This window comes from Diplotaxodon limnothrissa, linkage group LG22, assembly GCF_057381915.1.
Source record: "Diplotaxodon limnothrissa isolate DT_005_m linkage group LG22, D_limnothrissa_male_GT1.1, whole genome shotgun sequence".
Classification (NCBI taxonomy): Eukaryota; Metazoa; Chordata; class Actinopteri; order Cichliformes; family Cichlidae; genus Diplotaxodon; species Diplotaxodon limnothrissa.
In genome coordinates, this window is record NC_140616.1 from 2,824,319 (window position 1) to 2,843,126 (window position 18,808).

The 18,808-nt window shown below is 42.6% G+C and overlaps 1 protein-coding gene and 1 non-coding gene across 2 annotated transcripts in view; one reads left to right on the forward strand and one right to left on the reverse strand.

Annotated features, from left to right (window-relative positions):
* Nucleotides 1-17,718, reverse strand: part of tmem65 (transmembrane protein 65) — a 39,207-nt gene extending 21,489 nt beyond the window's left edge. Inside the window, exon 1 of the mRNA XM_085345977.1 lies at nucleotides 17,199-17,718. Coding sequence (XP_085202103.1) covers nucleotides 17,199-17,436 — 238 coding nt within the window. The 5' untranslated portion in view covers nucleotides 17,437-17,718. The remainder of the gene's footprint in view (nucleotides 1-17,198) is intronic.
* A 619-nt stretch (nucleotides 17,719-18,337) lies between these two features.
* Nucleotides 18,338-18,419, forward strand: trnal-aag (transfer RNA leucine (anticodon AAG)). The gene has a single exon. It is a non-coding gene; the product is annotated as a tRNA-Leu (tRNA).
* The last annotated feature ends 389 nt before the right edge of the window (nucleotides 18,420-18,808 follow it).

The window sequence follows — 18,808 nt, forward strand, 5'->3', positions numbered from 1 at the left end:
TTTGTTCCATTTCAAAGCTGCCACACAGTTTTTCTAATAATAAAACAGAATAATCACATAATCTGGAGCTCTGCTCGTCCTTGAGGATTTTTAATTTATCTTTATTTTACTTTATTTACTGCTTTCTGTTTGCAGCTGACTGGGTCTCTTCACAGCTCTCAGCCTTCCTTCGTTCTGCATTTCTCCGCCCTGCTGTTCTTCTTCTCTCGCGCTCTGTTTGTGTAATTGTCAGCTTTGTCAGAGGAGACGATTCATCTCAATCTCCCTGCGTGACGGGCTACTTTGGGCTCAGCTGAAAGCGATATGATGTGGGCCTGGCAGGCGGGGGCGCTGATATAAGGAGGCAGCTCGAGTTTTTAAGCGAGGGCCTAATTTATGTGCCACTCAACAGCACCTCAAACCACTTCTTCAACAGAGTGTTCATCGGCCTCAAATCTCAGAGGAAATGACACGCTACACACTCACGTCCACAGAGAGGCTGACAAGTTCCCGAGGAGGGCTGGCACCCTGCAGAGCGCGATCGAGTGGATGAGCACGTGGACATGTGCACACAGCGCTGTCTGTCATACTAGTGCTGTCAAAACATTTATTTCCTCAAAAGAAACCATCAACACAGAAATGAACCATCAGAATATCATCAATTATTCATTTTCACTATCAAATGTCTTTGTTTATAAGTTCTATAATAAAATTCTGGATGTTTGTTGATGGCCTTTGCCAGCAGTAAGGATTTGGTGTTATCATACATTATGTATGTTGAATGGAGAATAATATATAAATATAAGTAGAAGAAGAAAATCTTAAAATCTGTTAGACCTGGTGGCTGTGACTGATGGCTGCACTACTATGAGCTCTGCCTCATTCTCTGCCATGAACCATTTGACAAATACACTTACATCCATGTAATCTGTAATCCAGTATTAGTCTGGATGATTTGTTTGTCTATTTTTCAAAGACTGTAAATGATGGAGAACAGATATGAGAAGAAAGAAAGATGAAAAACTATGAAAAGGAGGCCTTAGGTCGACTATACTACACATGTAGTGTCTAGTTAAATCAGCGCTCCTGAATCTTTTTTGCACCACGGACCGGTTTATGTCCGACAATATTTTCACAGACCAGCCTTTACGGTGTCGCGGATAAATACAACAAAATAAAACCGGTATCGGTACCAAAAAAAAGGAAGATTTATTCATAACACACAGGAGAAGACCCAGGGAAACCGAGTTAATGATAAAAACCCTGAAAACCATGGATTTCACACCTGAGTCTCAACTCTCGCGGCCCGGTGCCGCTCCGTGGCCTGGGGGTTGGAGACCGCTGAGTTAAATGATTAATAAAAGTTATTACATACAACGGATCCTTTACAAATTAAATGTGACCTTGTACTCTGAGGATATTGTTACAAATTTGTCATTTTTCTATTTAGAACTGATGTCATCCCTATAATAAACAGATACATACAGATACATACATAAATATGTAAAAAACTTGCAACATTTTTAGAACTGTTTGCTTTTTGGTTACACACAGTCCATCCTTCATATACAGTCTATGAGCTCCTTCTAGTTTCATTTTTTTAAGCCAATGTCTAATCAGAGCTGCCTCCATCCAGCACTAAGCTGATGTCTGAAGTGAGGGAGCATTGATATTGTGCATTAATAAGCAGAATTTGTAGGCAAACAAACAAGAAATCTCCCCCCCCCCCCCCCCCCCCCCCCCCATGTTTGCTGCAGCGACACTCCACGTGTCCTAATCCCACTAATTAACTCCCTGAAGATTTGCACTTCTTGAATTCACTGCAGGTGTCACCGGTGGGAAATGTGCTCAAACCTGGAGAAAAGAAAGCCTTAGACGCATTAGCCTACTTCTCTGAGATCAGGGGATATTTTACTAGCAGTTTAGCACAGCTGGTATGGTAATATATATGTTTATATAAAAGCTGCATCAAAATCTGTATCAGCAACTTAGGTGGGCAATATACACTCAAAATTATGTCATGATATGTTGAGCAAATTTAAGACAGAGGTTCCTGAAGTAGCTCTCGCTCTCATGCATGTCTGGGTTTGTCTGGTTGCTTAAGGAAGAAACCACACGGCTACTTAAAAGCAGTTTGGTGTTGTATGATTTTGTTCATCTGGCCAAAGGACCGAAATGCACAGCAGACCCTGAGTGTGACCCATTCATTGCCTGGTCTACGTGCTGGTTCACTGTATGTGTCGCAAACTCAGTGCACAGAGACAAATTATAAACTGAAGCGTACGGAGGTCACGTCAATCCATCAGGCAGGTTCACTGAGCAGCACCATAAACAGAGCGCTCTGCTCTGCATTCATGTGAAGGAAACGTCTGTCACACTTTTCAGTCTGACCACTGAGTGCACTCAGAATGAGGAAAATGCAAAATACTGAAACGTTCCCCTCAGAATTCTTTCAGTCTTTGTTCAGACAAACCTGATGGTGGCTTCTTTTTTTTTCTTACTAACGAAGTTTCAATTAGTCAAACTTTAAATATATTTTTGTTTATGAAATGGGAAAAATAAGAGGAAGATTCTGACTTTTGTTAAATAGAAAATCTTTATGCAGACTGATCGTGCTCGTGTGTGGGCAGAGGACCAACAGGTGAAGTAAAAGTAATGTTCTGGCTCCTCAAGGGTCGCCCGAGATATTATGTGGTGTTAAACAGGTTCATACAGTATTTGTTTTGGGGGGCATTTTTACACTGTCTGTTTTATTTTGACATCCTACCGGAAGCGGGGCATCTCACTACTTCCTGTCTAACGGTAGAAGGATAATTATCTACTCCTGTGCCTGCCTATGCTGTGTACTAAGCCAAAAACGTCTGTAAATTGGCAGTAATGTTGTATTTTTACAAGTGTGTGTTTGGTGCCAACTGTCGTGAGTTACTTGCGACTGTTTATACAAGTGAGTTCACCTAAAGATGTGCTTTATCAGACATTAGCCTAGACGCTAATTAGCCGTTAGCTAACGTTAGCCTGTTTAGTTTTGCTTTACTTTGTATGATAAGGAAATACAGCCTGATGTTTATAGGTCATAGCATTTTGTAATTGTAAAAAAAAATGTTTACATATGTCAGCTTACACATGAGATTTTGTGTCTTGTTTTTCATTCATTCTTTCATAAAATCCATGCCATGCATCCAATGTGAAATAAAATACCAGAACGAAACAACGGTGTGGTTTTTCTTTGTGAGATGATGGTTATCCACAACGCCTAGTTAAGTGCGAGGTCATGAGTAATGTTCCTGAAGATGACTACATAAGTGCCATTTGTTTTTTCCCGGTGTAGAGAACAACACAATATAAAGTGAGATTTTCACTCTGGACTGAAACACAGGACAGAGAGAAGTCTCCAGAACTAACTTGTGGTTCGTTCACGCCACAGTGAAGCATCCTTCGCCTCAAGTTTATTTATTTGCTCTGACAGCCAGCACGAGGAGTACAGCAGATAACTGTTCTCGCCTCTCACCCAGTGTTTATTTTTATCATTTTGCAAAAAGTCTAAACATTGTCAGCGCTATGAAAGTGAGGAAAAGCAGCAGCAGTGGCATGTACTTACATTTCTGTGATGCACATAGACTATGGTATTATTATGTACTATAATGTGTAACAGTACTGTTATATGCAATACAAAAGCTTCTCCAATAAATGCTCAAAACTCTGCTGCTGGTGGCAGAGAAGCCCCTCTGTTTGCATTCAATTAGTTTAATTAAGCGTACCAACACCTTTGTTTCCTCTTCAAAGGATTTGCAACTTTGGATATTTGCTGATTCCTAAAGCTAAGCCTGGGTTTGGATTCTTTTAAACACCCTAGCCTCCAGGCTCTGTGCAGTACACACACACAAAGCTGTGGCTTTAAATCAATATCCCCAAACAGCAGAATGTGTTGTTCTGGAAGAAGCACATCACAGTGACACTTGCTGCCAATGCACAACAACAGTCCAACACTGATCTGTCCTCCCACTGCCGATGCACAAACATCTGCATCATCTGAGCCGCAGAGTGCTGACCTTAGGACACATTTTACTCCTTTAAATCCTCATGTTTACTCCTGGTGGTTTCAGGTATCATGACAAATGGCCTGTTATAAGTCACTGATCTATCAGACTGCTACCTCACCTTGTTTTATAAAGTTCACAAAAAGCTTAAAGCTAACGGTAGCTTCTAGCAGGGTGAGTTAGAAGAAAATAAAAGAATGCATCGTCTCTACCTTTAGGACTCGCAGTGCTAAAATGAGCTCCTAACAGAGAACTTATCTGCGGTCACTGCCAGTAAATGTGCACCAGTATTTTAAACAGCTACAGCAGTGAGCAGCCATTAAAGAGGATGGTGATGTTGAAGAAGCTGGTAAGATGTTCAATCACCTCATTAATAACACAAATAAATATTTTAGTAACATCCAGTAGGGCTGCACGATTTTGCATAAAATGAGAATCACGATTTTTTGGCTTAGAATTGAGATCACGATTCTCTCACGATTTTCTTTTCCAGTATAAATATTTATTGCACTTATTAACTGCACATCAACTTCGTAACAGTTGAGACTGAACATAAAAACAATAAATAAACATAAAAACAACAAATGTCTCACGTTTTGTTGTTGCTGCAAAATGCTGTACTGCTTGAAATTCGGTCTCCACCGTTGCTCGACGCTGCGTGTATAGAGCAGGTAGTGCAACAATAGAAAAATAGTTGCGGGACGGCACAGTGTAGAGTTTGTCTAAGGTGTTGATCATTCTCCTAAATCCCTCGTTTTGCACAGTGTTGATGGGAGCCATACCTGTGGTCAGGTGATAAGTGATAGCCTCCGTAATTTCTTTGTGCCTGCGGGAGTTCGACGTGTATAGGGAAGCGCTGTATAAGGTTCCCGTTATTGATGTTTGGGTGGTTGACCGGGACGGATTTTCTCCTGTCACTTTCTCGTCATCCCTGACGTGCTCTCCGTTGTTTTTTCCCTGCTAATTTTAGCATCACACGGCACAGCTTCTGTATCACGTGGTATAAGGCTCCGCCCTTGTCATTTGTTGAGCAGGAAGAGTGAGCGCTTGTTTTCATGCAGAGTACGTCCCGGATCAAAATGCAGTACAATCGTTGTCGTCTTTTTTTTTTTATAAATCGTTGTCATTTGGAAATGAGATCGCACATAAGTATGAATCGAGATCGCGATTTTCTAACGATTAATCGTGCAGCCCTAACATCCAGTATCACTGTCTACAAAACTCTACTGTTAGACTACTACCACCTTTAAAATGCAGTTATGGATCAGTCTTTTAGATTAATAATCAGCAATGAAGTTAATGCTCACAGTGTGTGAGTGAGTGGAAGTTCCACAATCCCACGCCATCTCTGCGGCCAAAAATGTACGAGCAGAAATCCAACATGTGAATAAAGCTTTGTTTTTGCTCATCAAAACAGTTTAGAAAATATTTAAAAAAAACTTCAGCTGCCTCTATCGCCCAGCAATCTCTCAAGAACGGTGACATCATCCAGAAGTAATGCAGTCAATCGTCCTTATTGGTTTCATCTCATTTCTTTACAGAGAGTTGCTCTCAGCATCGTTCTCAAGGGAAAGTCTGAGGAGTTAAAAAAAAAAAAAAAGAAAAAAAAAAAGCTCCTGCCAGCAGGATAAGAAGCAACATCCGTACAGCTCCTGCTGTTTTCATCTACACGGGAGGATCGTTTCAATGGACAGCAGCCACACTGTGAAAACCACCATCATCTACTTCAAACCCACATGAGCAGCAGAGTCACACTGTAATGCATTTTAATTGGACTCAGTGGATCATCCAGTCCAGCTGTGGCACACAGTTATACACAGATACTGCAGATACAGATGTTCCTTTAATGTTAGAACTGTGAAACACTTCAAATAGAATCGTTGTGGTGCTTCGTGTTAGTCCACTGTAGCAACAATGTAACCAAAGAACTACACCAATACCAACTATAAGACACCAGTTTATGCACTTTGTTGTGGTGTTGTGGTTGTCGATAAGCCCTTTCATGGGCAGTAAGCCAAGAATCATCTTTATGAAAAATAAAGTAACAGCTGAACTATCTGAACAATGAGCAAGCACAAAACTTTAACGTCACAGTTTTCCTGCACATTAAAAATTTCTGTACTCAAATGAAAATAACAAGAGCTGTGATAAAATATTTAACGGTTTTCTTTACGTGGAGCTTAATTATGTTTGGTGTTAACATGTAAACCAATCATGGTTACACATGTGGCCTGTTTTTAAACCTTTATTTAACCAGAAAGTGAAACTGCTCAGATTAAGAATCTCTCGTTACAGTCGCTTGGCTCAAAACAGAAACGGTGAACTTGGTTCTCAGCTGTCGGGACAAACTGTCCAGTAACAGAAAAGGATTCAGCCTCCAGACAGAAGGATTTGAACCCTGGACAGTAACTGTGAGGCAACACTGAGCCAGGGAAAACCCTGGACGTGATACACAGGATGCCATATGCTCCTCATATGCAAAGCTCAAAATCCACCAATAACCATATTAGAGCTGAAATATCAGTGCATCCATCCAGGAAATGAATTATACAAAGCAAGTTATTTTAGCTTTTTCCCCATATTTTGAAGAGCATGATGTCATTCACAGTCAATATACGAGTGGACACCTGACTTTCATTGTCAAAGTCCAAGTCACAGTCTAGTTGCGTCTCTTGCCTCACTGCTGCTCCACTGTGATGGACCGCTGCTGTCCTCCTCTGCCGTGAGCTGGGGTTGCTCTCCAACCATCACCTGTAGCAGATGCAGGTTCTGCTTCATGTCCTGCAGAGCAGAACAATAACCAGCACCAGCAGAGAATGATCGGCCACGCAGCTGATCATAGCACTCTGTTATTTAACGGCCCTTTGCAGAAGAACAGCATATACCGTCTGGATCAGCATGCCTCCTTTTGAGCAGCCGCTCACCATTACGGGAAAACAAATCTATGAGTGACGCTGCTTCCAACGCTTTGAAGAGCAGGTGAAATGTAATGACTTAGTCTCATCCTCGGTACTGCACAAAACAGCTCAATATTTTCCTCATTTTAAAATACCACGAGTCAGTTGGGTTCAAAGTGGGCTTTTTAAATGTGGCTTTAAAAGAAATCTTGCTGTGAGTGATCATTTCCATCAGTAACGGAGAGTTTAATTACAGCTTAGCAGCAGCAGCACATCCACATTGCTAATTTATGCCTCATTATTCATGGTTTCCTAACAGCTTCGTTTTTATGTTAAACTAAAGTAATGAAAAGTGTGAAAACACGTCTTTGCATGTATCATATTATATGTGACTTGTGTCACATAACAGCACTCTAAGCCCACATTTCTATCAGACTGGTACCACATGATGTCCTCAGAAAGCATCAGTATCTAATTTAGTTCACCAAAAACAAACTGAGTTACAAGAGCATCATTAGTCACAATCTGTTGCTGCTTGAAAATCTCTAAATGTCCTTATTAAGTGTGACAACATATTTAATGGTGCAAATTGAGTTTGCAGCATAACTTCAATTTATTTCTTTGGCTCCTGGATGGGAACTGCCACTGGCTGCCAGTCCGACGTTATTGCACATGTCACTGTTTGTTTTGGAGCGACCGAGTGGTCAGAGAGTCTGCTACACAATAATAGTCCCAGTGGGATGTATGCAATTCCACAACTCACAACAACTCACTGCTTTCAGCTCGAGGCTTCAGGACCCAAGGCTGTCGAAAAATGACCTCTGGTTCAGCTGGACTGCTTTTTCGATGGATTTGGAGGAGACGGTCTCCGTGCGGTTGTTTTGGTCCGAAGCAGACTGTGATTACACAGTCAGTCATTACAACCACACCTAATGAACCAGAGGTCAACACTAAACAAACTAAACAGGCCGACAGTGTGGAAACACCCGTAGTAATGTAGCAGTAACGTTACCTTTACGCACCCAAGGATCCTGAAGATTCAAGTTTGGCATTTACATAACTGAGATCATCATTTTAGGTTTAGGTACTCAATGTTCCTTTTCCCCCCTCTCGAGTGGGTTCCTCATCACTAGTTGTTACAGTTTAAACTGCAGTCGGTGTTTACATGGCTTCAACTTTGCATCTTTGAGGCCCGTCTGTGTTGTAGCTTCCTGAAACAGCAGAGCGAGCTCGTGGTTTGTAGCCTTGCAGACGGAGGGTTAGTGCACCAGGTCTCGTCCAGTTGGGATGGTGGTCCGTGCCTCTGGGACTTATGTCGTTGGGCTGCAGTGTACACCACAGGTTGGTTGCACCTGAATATGAGTCTTTGTTGGCTTGGAAAAACAAGGACTTCACCCAATGTGGGAAAACACACTAGCACTAACTGATGGATATGAAGTGCAAGGATTTACGATAACAGCAGGAGCCCATGATGCCACAGCACAACATGAAATACAGATGTGAATCTACCCTGGTTTATGACAACTCAAAACCTTTGTGACAAGCCAACAATCTGCAAACCATCAGATTACACTCACAGCGCGCCTCCTGCATTAACAGGGTTCCCTACAAGAAGATGTAATGTGTTAACAAGCCTGGAGACGAGCTCAGAGAAAATCTTTCAGAGTTTCTCGCTGTTCCTCGATGGCATTTAGCTCATTAGCTGGAAAAGTAATGGGCGCGGGGGGACGGGTGGGGGTCTGAGCTGCAGACAGTTGCTTATTAGAAGACGTTCGGGGCCAAACCGGCCATCTAATTAATATGGAAGATGGTGCAGAAGAAAGAGGTGCTGCTTCGGTGCCCGACTACACCATCACACTGAAAAAACACATTAGCCAGTCATCTGAAACCTGACATACTTTTACTAACTTACTTTTACTGCAACTTTTTTCCATTTGTTGTAAGAAACTCAGAACACTTTCATATTTAAGGCTTTTCTGGTAGAAACAGTGGGAAGAGCAACAATAACAGGATTGCCTGCTTCTACTTTTACAACTGAAAAGAAAGCACCGCACTTACAAAGAAGTTCAATAGCAGTTTAAGCATCAAGTAAGTCTATGAAGAAAGGAGCTTCTACGAAGCTGAACTGTGGTGATCCTTCTAATTCTGAAAGGAGATTAACTGTTTGGGTCAAACTCTCCCAAGAGGCGCTCAAAGCGCTCTGCTGCGAGGCTGACATTCACTCATCTAATGGGACAAAAAGACATTTAAATAGTGACCTTTAAAACTTTCTGGGTGCTTAAAAAAAGAAAAAAATAGTTAAAGAATTAGAACTCACGTCCACTCCCCCTACACGAATCCGACCGGTACTTGTGTGTAAATACCAGTCCAGTATAGAAATAATGGTACCGGTTTATTCGTTATCGAACATGAAATGATATGAAAACCTAAGCAGTAGCTGAACAGACGACGGGGGAGTCAGGCATCATTTACTATTAATGCTGAGCTGTTGGTAACGAGATGGCGAGACAGGAAGACAGAGACACACCAGAGCGTTCGCTTCACCTTTACAGCCCATTTCAGTGAGAACTCGCCACACAACCCTGTTCACCAGAGTTCATGGTGCTGTTCTCTTCTTCTTTTTCTATGTTTTTAATAAACATTTCGAGCTAGAATGAGCTAACCTACAATAATCTGCAGTTAGTGGACAGAAATGGACTCCAATCAGATCCTGTTATTCAACCTGAAGCAAGCGACCACTTATCAGTGTTCAGTCAATATATTAGTGTACCCTGTATGAAATGTTGGCTCCTATTCTGGTAAAAAACTCCTCATAAAAGAAAACTTCAGTAATTCTGAGGAATAACTTCCTGGTTAAATACACCCAAACATCAGTAATGCAGTAGCTCATCCAGCCCACAGTCCTGGCTGTGGCGCATCTTTACGTAATATAAAAGTGTCATATTGCACTGCCGTTGCTATAGTAACTCCACTTGTTTACGTTTCCTGGTGCACAACAACGAAACAAAGCCAACCATGTCCGAGAGCGAGAGCTGCGCATCAGCCTCTGATGTTACTTCAACAAACACAGAAGACTGTGAAGGTGGAAGCAACAAAGTGGCAAAAACACATCTGTGAACACAACGAGGCTACGAAGGAGGAGGTGCAAGCAGCTGGTGACAAAACCAAACTGCACTATTTGGGCTCCGTGTGACAGAAAAAGCAAACAGAGGGTGGAAATCAGTGACGTGTGGTGGGAAAAACAGCACGTGAGAATATTGTACTGATCTAAAAGATATTTAAGGTTAAGTTACCTATTGTTAGACTGTTATTTTAGACTGTTGCTTACATTTCCCACCCAGCTGCTGCTGTACTTGCATGTACTGGATATACTGCACTACAACGCTGCTGCTGGCACTGTGTTTCAATAGATTCACATTTGGAGTTCGGTAGTGTGTCATCAGTGACAACAGCTGATTTTTAAAAACAGGAACACATCATTCATTCACTAACACTTCAAAATGCTGCTGCCTGTAAGCAAGTTTTGTATTTTTTTCCTATATCATCATAAATAATCTTCATCGTAAAGTTCCTAAAACACTGATATAATTCTGAGGCTGAAATCACCCACCCCTCCTCACAGTCCATTACAGTTCACAGGTTATAAAACTGTAATGTGTGAAGTTTTCTTCTCATTGGTCGGCTGCAGAGAGTTAAAGTCCACTGTGTGCAAGTTTCACTAAAATCGAACCAACACTGGAGGAGAAATCATTCTCATCAGCTGTAGACAGACTGTGTCACGGCCTCATTGGTCCTAATTTATTAAGCCTGTCATTTCATTACTGAGTCACTGGGTTGCTGCATCCTGTGGTTATTTATAGTCACACTAGTTCCTCCTTTGTGATACATGCCCTCAAACATGGAGTGAAGCTGAGAGCAGACAGCTTAAGATAAATAATATCAACCAAGCTGATGGTAACACGTAAGGTTCCTCTAAATTTAATAAAATCCTCCCTGAACTGAACCATCGTCCTTGCAGCTTCTACCCCGTATAAAGTTTCTCTGACTGAAGATGATGAGTGAAAGTGAACGAGTCAGAGTGAGAGAGGAGCCAAAGCATTGCTGAAAGAGAGAAGCTGTGCAGTGTGCGATACCTCCATCCACCCATCCACCTTTAAATCAGGGGTGGGGGAACTCCAGGCCTCGAGGCCCGGTGCCCTGCAGGTCTTAGATGTGTCCTAATCCAACACAGCTGATTTAAATGGCTAAATTACCTCCTCAACATGAGGCCTGGTAGCGAACTAATCATTTGATTCATGTATGTTGACCCAGGGTGAGATCTAAAACCTGCAGGACCCCGGCTCTTGGACCTGGAGTTCCCCACCCCTGCTTTAGATACTGACAGTCAGACCAGATCACATCCAGACTGGTGCAGCCCTAAGAGCAAGAGGAGTTTAAAATTGCTCAGCAGAAACCCTCAAATTAACGCCCACACATTTGTTAACTTCTCATGCTGCTGTTCAGCGTTTCTGTAGTAGGAAACCTGTTGAGATCAGTGAGAGATTTTTAGCTAATAAATATTGTCTGGAAATTTTTCGAAGCTCTCCACACCCGTGCAACGTCGGAAGAAGACACACGCCTGCATAAAACACCTGATACAGCAGTCTCTCTCTCCTAAATCGGAAAAAATCATGTTCAGTGGTGGGCAAATAAAAACTAACAGTCAGAAAAAGAAATCAGTTTCCTGAAAAAGGAAATCAGCGCATCATCCCACACAGCAGCCTCGGTGCACACGACTAACGAGCAACGTGCTGCACAACAAAGTGACGGGGAGCTGGTCTGAAGCCGTCGCCGTTTCCTTTAATGTCTTCTCAGTAGAGCAGGGCGATATGACCAAAAATATTTATCATGATATACATATAACTGACGATATAATTGACACTAGACAAAATACTTTACAACTCCTCAACTTTATTAGTGCAAAAACAAAACATCAATGTATTTTCCCTTAAACAAGCAGCTGTTTATGTGCATTAAAGTTATATAAAAATGTAACAGTGCAAATGCAAATTCCTCGCTGACAGTTTAACCAAAAGGCATTTCCAGTGGAAACTGGCCGACATATCCTCAGCATAACCATGTTTAATATCCACAAAACTTAAAAAGAGGTTATACACACACAATACAGTAGAGGTGGGAATCACCATACATCCCACGATACGATATTATCACAATACTTAACGCACGATATGATATTATTGCAATTTTTTTAAAATATTTTGTGATATTCAGATTCTGTACATAAAGGTAAACTTTATCAATATTTGTTTTATCTAATATCAAAGTCTCGCACTCAGTCTTTCTCTCATTTCAGTTTTATTGTTGACAAACTGAACGGTTTGTATTACAGTCTAGTCCAACTTAACTGAATGCAACCATCTGGTACAATTATAGCTATTCTGAACTATGCAATTTATGAAAACTATGCAGCCCCTTCAGCAACTGAAGAATTTGAAAGTAAAATAAAACAAAATGTAATTTTACATTAAATAAAAAAGTTTTAAACTTAATTAAAATAAAACATGTCTTAAATTAAAATAAGTAAACTGTCATGTTTATTGCTGCCAAAAAAAAAGTTAAACACATTTGGACAGTGAAGGAATGTCAGGATTCTTGCTCAGAAAAAGGATCAACATGCTCTGAAGTCAGAGCACAAAAACCTTTTTTGTAACAAAATATCGATTTCTGCTGTCCCTGTATCGATACATTATTAGCAAACAAAATATCACGATACTACACAGAATCGATTTTTTCCCCCACCCCTACAATACAGTAATATTATGTTGAAGCACAGTACGTATCACTCCGCGAGGCTCCTGCCTACGATAGCCGTAATGCTCCGACAATCCATTAGGCGGTGCGGCTTCGTAGCTTAGCAAAGTCGTACTGAAACATTTGACAGATTTTCGAGCGCCGTGTACATAAAATCGTTTTAAGGTCAGTAAACACAACCAGAATTCATACATAAGGCACACGGGATTATAAGATATATAAGATTTTAAATGTGCTGTATTTTCCAAAAAATACGGTGATAACGACGGCCCGCTAGCATGCTCTACCAAATATAGTGCTTTGTTGTGTATCTGACGGACGAAAGCTAAACCAGTTCCACAGCAATGAAGTTGCAGCATTTTTACAAACCAGTTCTGGTTCATCCGTTTCATTCAACGATCCGCTTTCACTCTTCTCATTCTCCGTCACCGCCATGTGCGTATGTAAACAAAGGCACTGCACATGCGCGTTTTACCCATATTTGATCGCGATATTTCATCATCATCATCATCAACTTTTATTCGCCACATGCAGTAAACTGCAGTGAAATGAACCCGCCCCCGACCTTACACACACAACACAGACATCACATGGGGATACAAGTCAGAGAACGGTTGCATTACAGAAAAACACTGAAATGGACACTACAATGGGAAAGTACAAGAGGAAAAAAAGAGACCTCTACTCATGCTGGGCGAGAACAGGAAACAAAAAAACTCCTCTGCACAGAAAGCACATAAATGTCCACAGCACAACATTATGGAGCACGTGACCAGCAACAGGGTTGGGTAGGGAAAAGGAGTAATCCCAGGCAACACAGCAGCCATCCTGCCACTGCGCCGACTCTCCAGCGCGGGCTCAGACCCGCCTCGTGTTCCCAGGAGGCAACAAGCATCGAAGGCGTTGGAAGGGGAGGGGGGATATGTGAGTGCTTATCAGTGTAAGTGTATGTGTGTGCGTGTCCATAGTTCAGCTGAGACAGTGTCCTTCGCCCTATCAGCCTAAGTAAACAGTCTTCCAGCCAACCCAGGTGGCCTTGCATGGGATGGGAAGAATAGTCATCACACAGTCGTTATCAGGGAGTTTTTGTTCGGCTCCAGCATTTTCTTATTGTTTCCCAACATTATACTAGTATTACCATGAACGGTATGATATGACCCAGCCTTACTTCTCAGTGTGTCGGGATTTCACCATTTCAGCATCATCTGACTGTGAATAAGAATGAGGGAGAACAGGTACGGTTGACTGCAGGAAGGCTGTAAACGCACCACGAGGTATTTGAGGCACTAACCACACACTGAGCACACCCTGGGTGCTGCAGGTCCGGCGTATTGGTCAGTGGATGCCATATTTGCATCTCCCGTGGCTTCTACAGAGTGCTTCCAGACACTCGAGGGGATTACTCACATTTCCTGACTGGGCAGCTGATTTGACTATTTTGGTGCTCCGATGAGTCACCGTGGTTTTGGTTTCATTCACGTGGAGACGCTTTATTTGCTTTCAAGCAAACAGTAAATACCCCGTGAGTCAAACACAGAACAACACACATGTGCACGCACGCCCAGCTGTCCACACCCAACAAATGTACAACCTGACACTGGAAGACACGTCAACACACACACACACACACACACACACACACACACACACACACACACACACACACACACTGTAAGCTTATGAGTAAGGCGTTCACTTGCCAGTAACTACTCAGTAAAAGGCTTTGTATTTATTACACGGCGTGCTGCGGGGAAAAGCCTGTTCTAACGTTTGAGTCTAAGGTTTATTTTTTAGCACCTGACGGCTCTGTTTGGCTTCTCATCCGTAAATACTCTGCATACTCTTTCACGTGATTCAGTTTATTTTGAAAAGTTTCAACAGGATCTTGAGCTTTATTGTGAAAGGTTTATGTGGAACATAAACAAGCGGACAACGCATAAAAACAGGCGCTTGTCCGTCTGTAGTGTGGTTATATTAAATATAAGAGAAAGAGAGAACTTTAAGAAATGAATATAGCCACTACAGTCACCATCAAAACGATACAAACATATTGCCGTAAACAGTTTATTTTGCGACACCACGAAACAAACGATAGCGTAAAATGAAACGATAGACGTTTTTATATCGTCATCCGATATATATCGTTATATGAACAGCCCTACCCAGCATCACCTGACAAATCCTGAACGTGTCCTCACTCCTCACTCATGAGTGGGGAAGCACAGTGGGCGAAGCGTGGAGACACTGATGACACGCAGAACGCTATCACATGCACTTCTGGGCTACCACACAAACAAAAACTATGAACGAGACAGCGTTTAACCCTCACCCCACCTGCACGCTCATCTCCAGGTGAATGCAACTGCCTTTAACCCTGGAGGACACGCCCACAAAACTAAAAACCAGTGAAGTGCAGACACATAAACCAAGCACCTCAATACAAACCAAATGTACACAAAAATCCCAAATGCTGAGGGAACAGCATTTGGGATCAGTCGGAAAGTTTCCGACTGAGTGAAGCGACAGAAAGCATCTGCATGGCTGCACTAAAGCAAAGGCACTTCGGTGTTTCCTTCTTACACCGAACCGTACGACACGTCATCCCACCATTCATGTAAACAAACCATCACAATGACTGCTGCACAAGTTAGCAGGCGTTTTGCATTAAATGGCACAACCTGCCCATATGTCTCAAACCTTCAATCACAGGTCTCGTTAAACCCACAGGAGAACTCTGAACACCGCTGTGATCTTCTGAGGCAGTTGGCTTGGAATTTGAACTTAAGTTAAGAGTGTGAGCTATATACAAAGGATCAAAGTGAGTTTTAGGTTAGCATAATTCACTTTATTATTTCGGTCCTCAGTTTGCTGAGGAATAATTTGACTTCAGGTACATTAAGTCTTAATACAGTCGGGAGCTGCAGGGGATCAACTCTCCAGCAGGAAGAGAAAATACAGGCAGACAGGATGTGACAGACATTATATTCATGTTATAGTTTCCTTTAAACTTATTACTCCAAGTGTGGTAATGAGATCAGTAACATCCTCCATCGAATGTAAGTCTGATTCTCTGCGCTTCACGTTTCTGAGTCCTTGTAAAGATGCGAGTCATTTTCTGCACACAGCATTGGTGGGAAAACATCCAAAACACACGACAGCTGAAGAGCGACATCATAAAAAATGTTCATCTTTTTTTCTTTTAAAGATTCTGCCAGTTTCCCTGGATTATTATCAATATTGGTATTATTTAAGCATTTATGTGGGCCTTTAAATTGCTTTACAGTGGTTCGTTTTTTTAATCTGGAGAATATAAAATAGAAAACACTTTCATATCATCGTAAAACAGAAATAAAACCACACAAAAAACCTCCTCTGTTATTGGGCTTTGTTAAAATTTAAATATCAGGTCTACAAAGTCTTTAAAAGATTTTATTCCTTATAATTTAGACTTGGATATAATCCCACTTTCTGTGCTGGCTCAACACAGTCAACATCTGGCTCGAGCACCCAAACCAGCTCGTCTTCAAGCTTAAGGTGGCTACACAGCCTGGACAGACCAGCCAGTGAGGAGATTTCCAGCAACCTGCACAGTCTGGCAGGCGACAAAGAAAATATGCTGTGTGACTGAGCCAATGCACCAGACAACACACTGAAAGACAGAACATGACTTTGTACCAAAACAAACAGGGAAGACAACCAGCAGCTCGCACTGTTTATATGTAAAGCCATTTGTACTGAAGAGGCAGAAAGCCTGGCTGAGATCCTGGATGGAGAAGTATGAGCGAGGCTGACTGCAGAGCTCACAGAGGGGGCTGGTAATGAGGCTGTTTACAGTATTTCAGTCAGAAATGACTGAGTGGCTGGAGCTGAAGACCTGAAATGACAGTTTTTATCTGCCTCAAACAGTTGACCCAGACTGGGACAGAGCTGGCAGGTCTCGTCACACCCTGATGATGTCAGTCACAGATTCAAACTGCCACAATGACATGCAACGTGTACATGTAACGGTTTCAAGTCTTAACCACCTTTAAACCATCAAATCCCAGCAGGGTTCAGTAGCTATGGATGCTGGCACACTGCTGCCCTTCCCACAGTGACCAACTGGTGTCACTACTACTGTTTTCTTTCCCTAATGACGCCTTTAAACGTCAATTAGGCGTCTAATTAGCAACACCTGGTGTATTCAACTGTATTGAAACAGTGAGTCCGCGTGTGCCTTTAAGGGTAAGCTGTCAAAGACTCCACCCAATGACCAGGAGCGTTCAAACATAGAAGAGCCCGCCCATCGTGAACTCAATCGGCCCCTGACCGAACACCCAACAGTGTTCTACACCTGGGTTTGACCCTGGGGAGGTACAGAAGCGTATCATTGCTGGTCTACACTGCAGGAGGGAAATGTGGGCTCGCCTGCACCGACAACCTGTGACCTCTCATTCAATGTGCCACGTTTAACCCACGCTGCTCGTTGCTTTACCTTGTGCGAGTGCTTTGGACTCGAAGATCTGCAGCTCCTGTAGTAAACACGTCCTCTCCTTGGGGTGAAGGCGGTAAATAAACTCTTTGGCCCTGGTGGGGGAGTTGAGAGGCTCCAGGGGCTCGTTTCTCCCGTGTGTTCCCATCCAGCAGCTCGGAGCGTGTCGCGCAGTCCCCGCCGCCTTCGGTAACTTACGGAGAGCCGGGCGGAAAGCTCTCTGCAGGCAAATCCTTAACATGGTGCCGAAAAGAGCGACTCCTCCAGTCTTTAAGACACAAAGTACTTCTCTGAAGGGTCCTTCTTCGCTTCGCTTTCACGTCTCTCGGGGAGAAGTTGGCCGTCCGTCGGTCCTTCTCGCTCGCTCGTGTTTAATGGTGATAAAATGTGCTTTTAAGAGCAGTTTCTGTAAAACTTTGGTCAAATTTCAAACGGCCGTACATGTCCTCTTTCCCCGCTGTCTGCCGAGACAGCAGTCTCATGATCTTTTATGACTCGGTGGTCAGGAGTTTGGCACATGAAGTTCAAGCTAAAAGGCGAACAAGACAGCCGCAGTTACACTTCCGCTGGTGGCTTTCAAAATAAAATAATGGCATCCGGTCAAAACTTTTTTTTCCTGTCGTAATATTAAAACTTGTGCAGCAGCCAGGAGTGTTTCTAAGTTTGTTATCAGCGAAAATATCGAGGAAGCGGACAGGTGAAGGTAGTCTTTACGGACGAACAATGTAAACTATTCAGGCAGGAGTCTCTGCGGTCTGAGATGTTTGCAGACGACTTTGGAAACGACCTGGAGAGGATGTTTACAGGATGACAGTAAGACGTGTATGATGCAGGGTTTGGAGGTGGTGGCCACAAGAGGAGGGCCACCTAGATGATGTCCTAAAGCAGCTGAAAGTAGAAGAATTATTGATCCATGAATAACTTCCATGTTGCTGCTGGAGGGAATCTTACTTAGTTATATGACGACGCGTAGCTTTATCAGAAATAATACAGCGTCATATAATAGATTTCTTAGTATATTGCATATAAAACAATAATAAAACGAAACCAGTTCCTCACCTTCTCACCTCCAAGTCATCTATAAATACTTCGGTTCATCAGCCTGTCAGTTCAGATGGGGCTCGTGTTTGCGTGTGCACATCGGTAGCGTGGCCGAGCGGTCTAAGGCGCTGGATTAAGGCTCCAGTCTCTTCGGGGGCGTGGGTTCGAATCCCACCGCTGCCAAGAATAATTTTTGGGTTGGCTGCTCAGTGAGTGGAAACAAAAACGTTATCCACTGGTGGGAACGTTCGTGGTTCATATTGTGACCCCACCAACCTGCGTGGTCTCACACGTGTTTTGTGCAAGAAAAACGTTTTCAGGACAAATAGTATAACAGCACCACCTTGTGGTCCAATGACTCAACTGCATGTGGGCACACTTCTCTGCACCTAAACTTCTACAGTCCTTCATTTAATGAAGTTATGCTCTATTAGGCAACGTAGGCAAGACTCCGGGTTCTGTCTGGTGTCTAAATCCAATCGAGAATCTGCAGCAAGATCTGAAATCATTATTCGATTTTTCTAAAGCCCTCATCAAACTAAATATAAAAATGGGACAGCAGAATGCTGGAG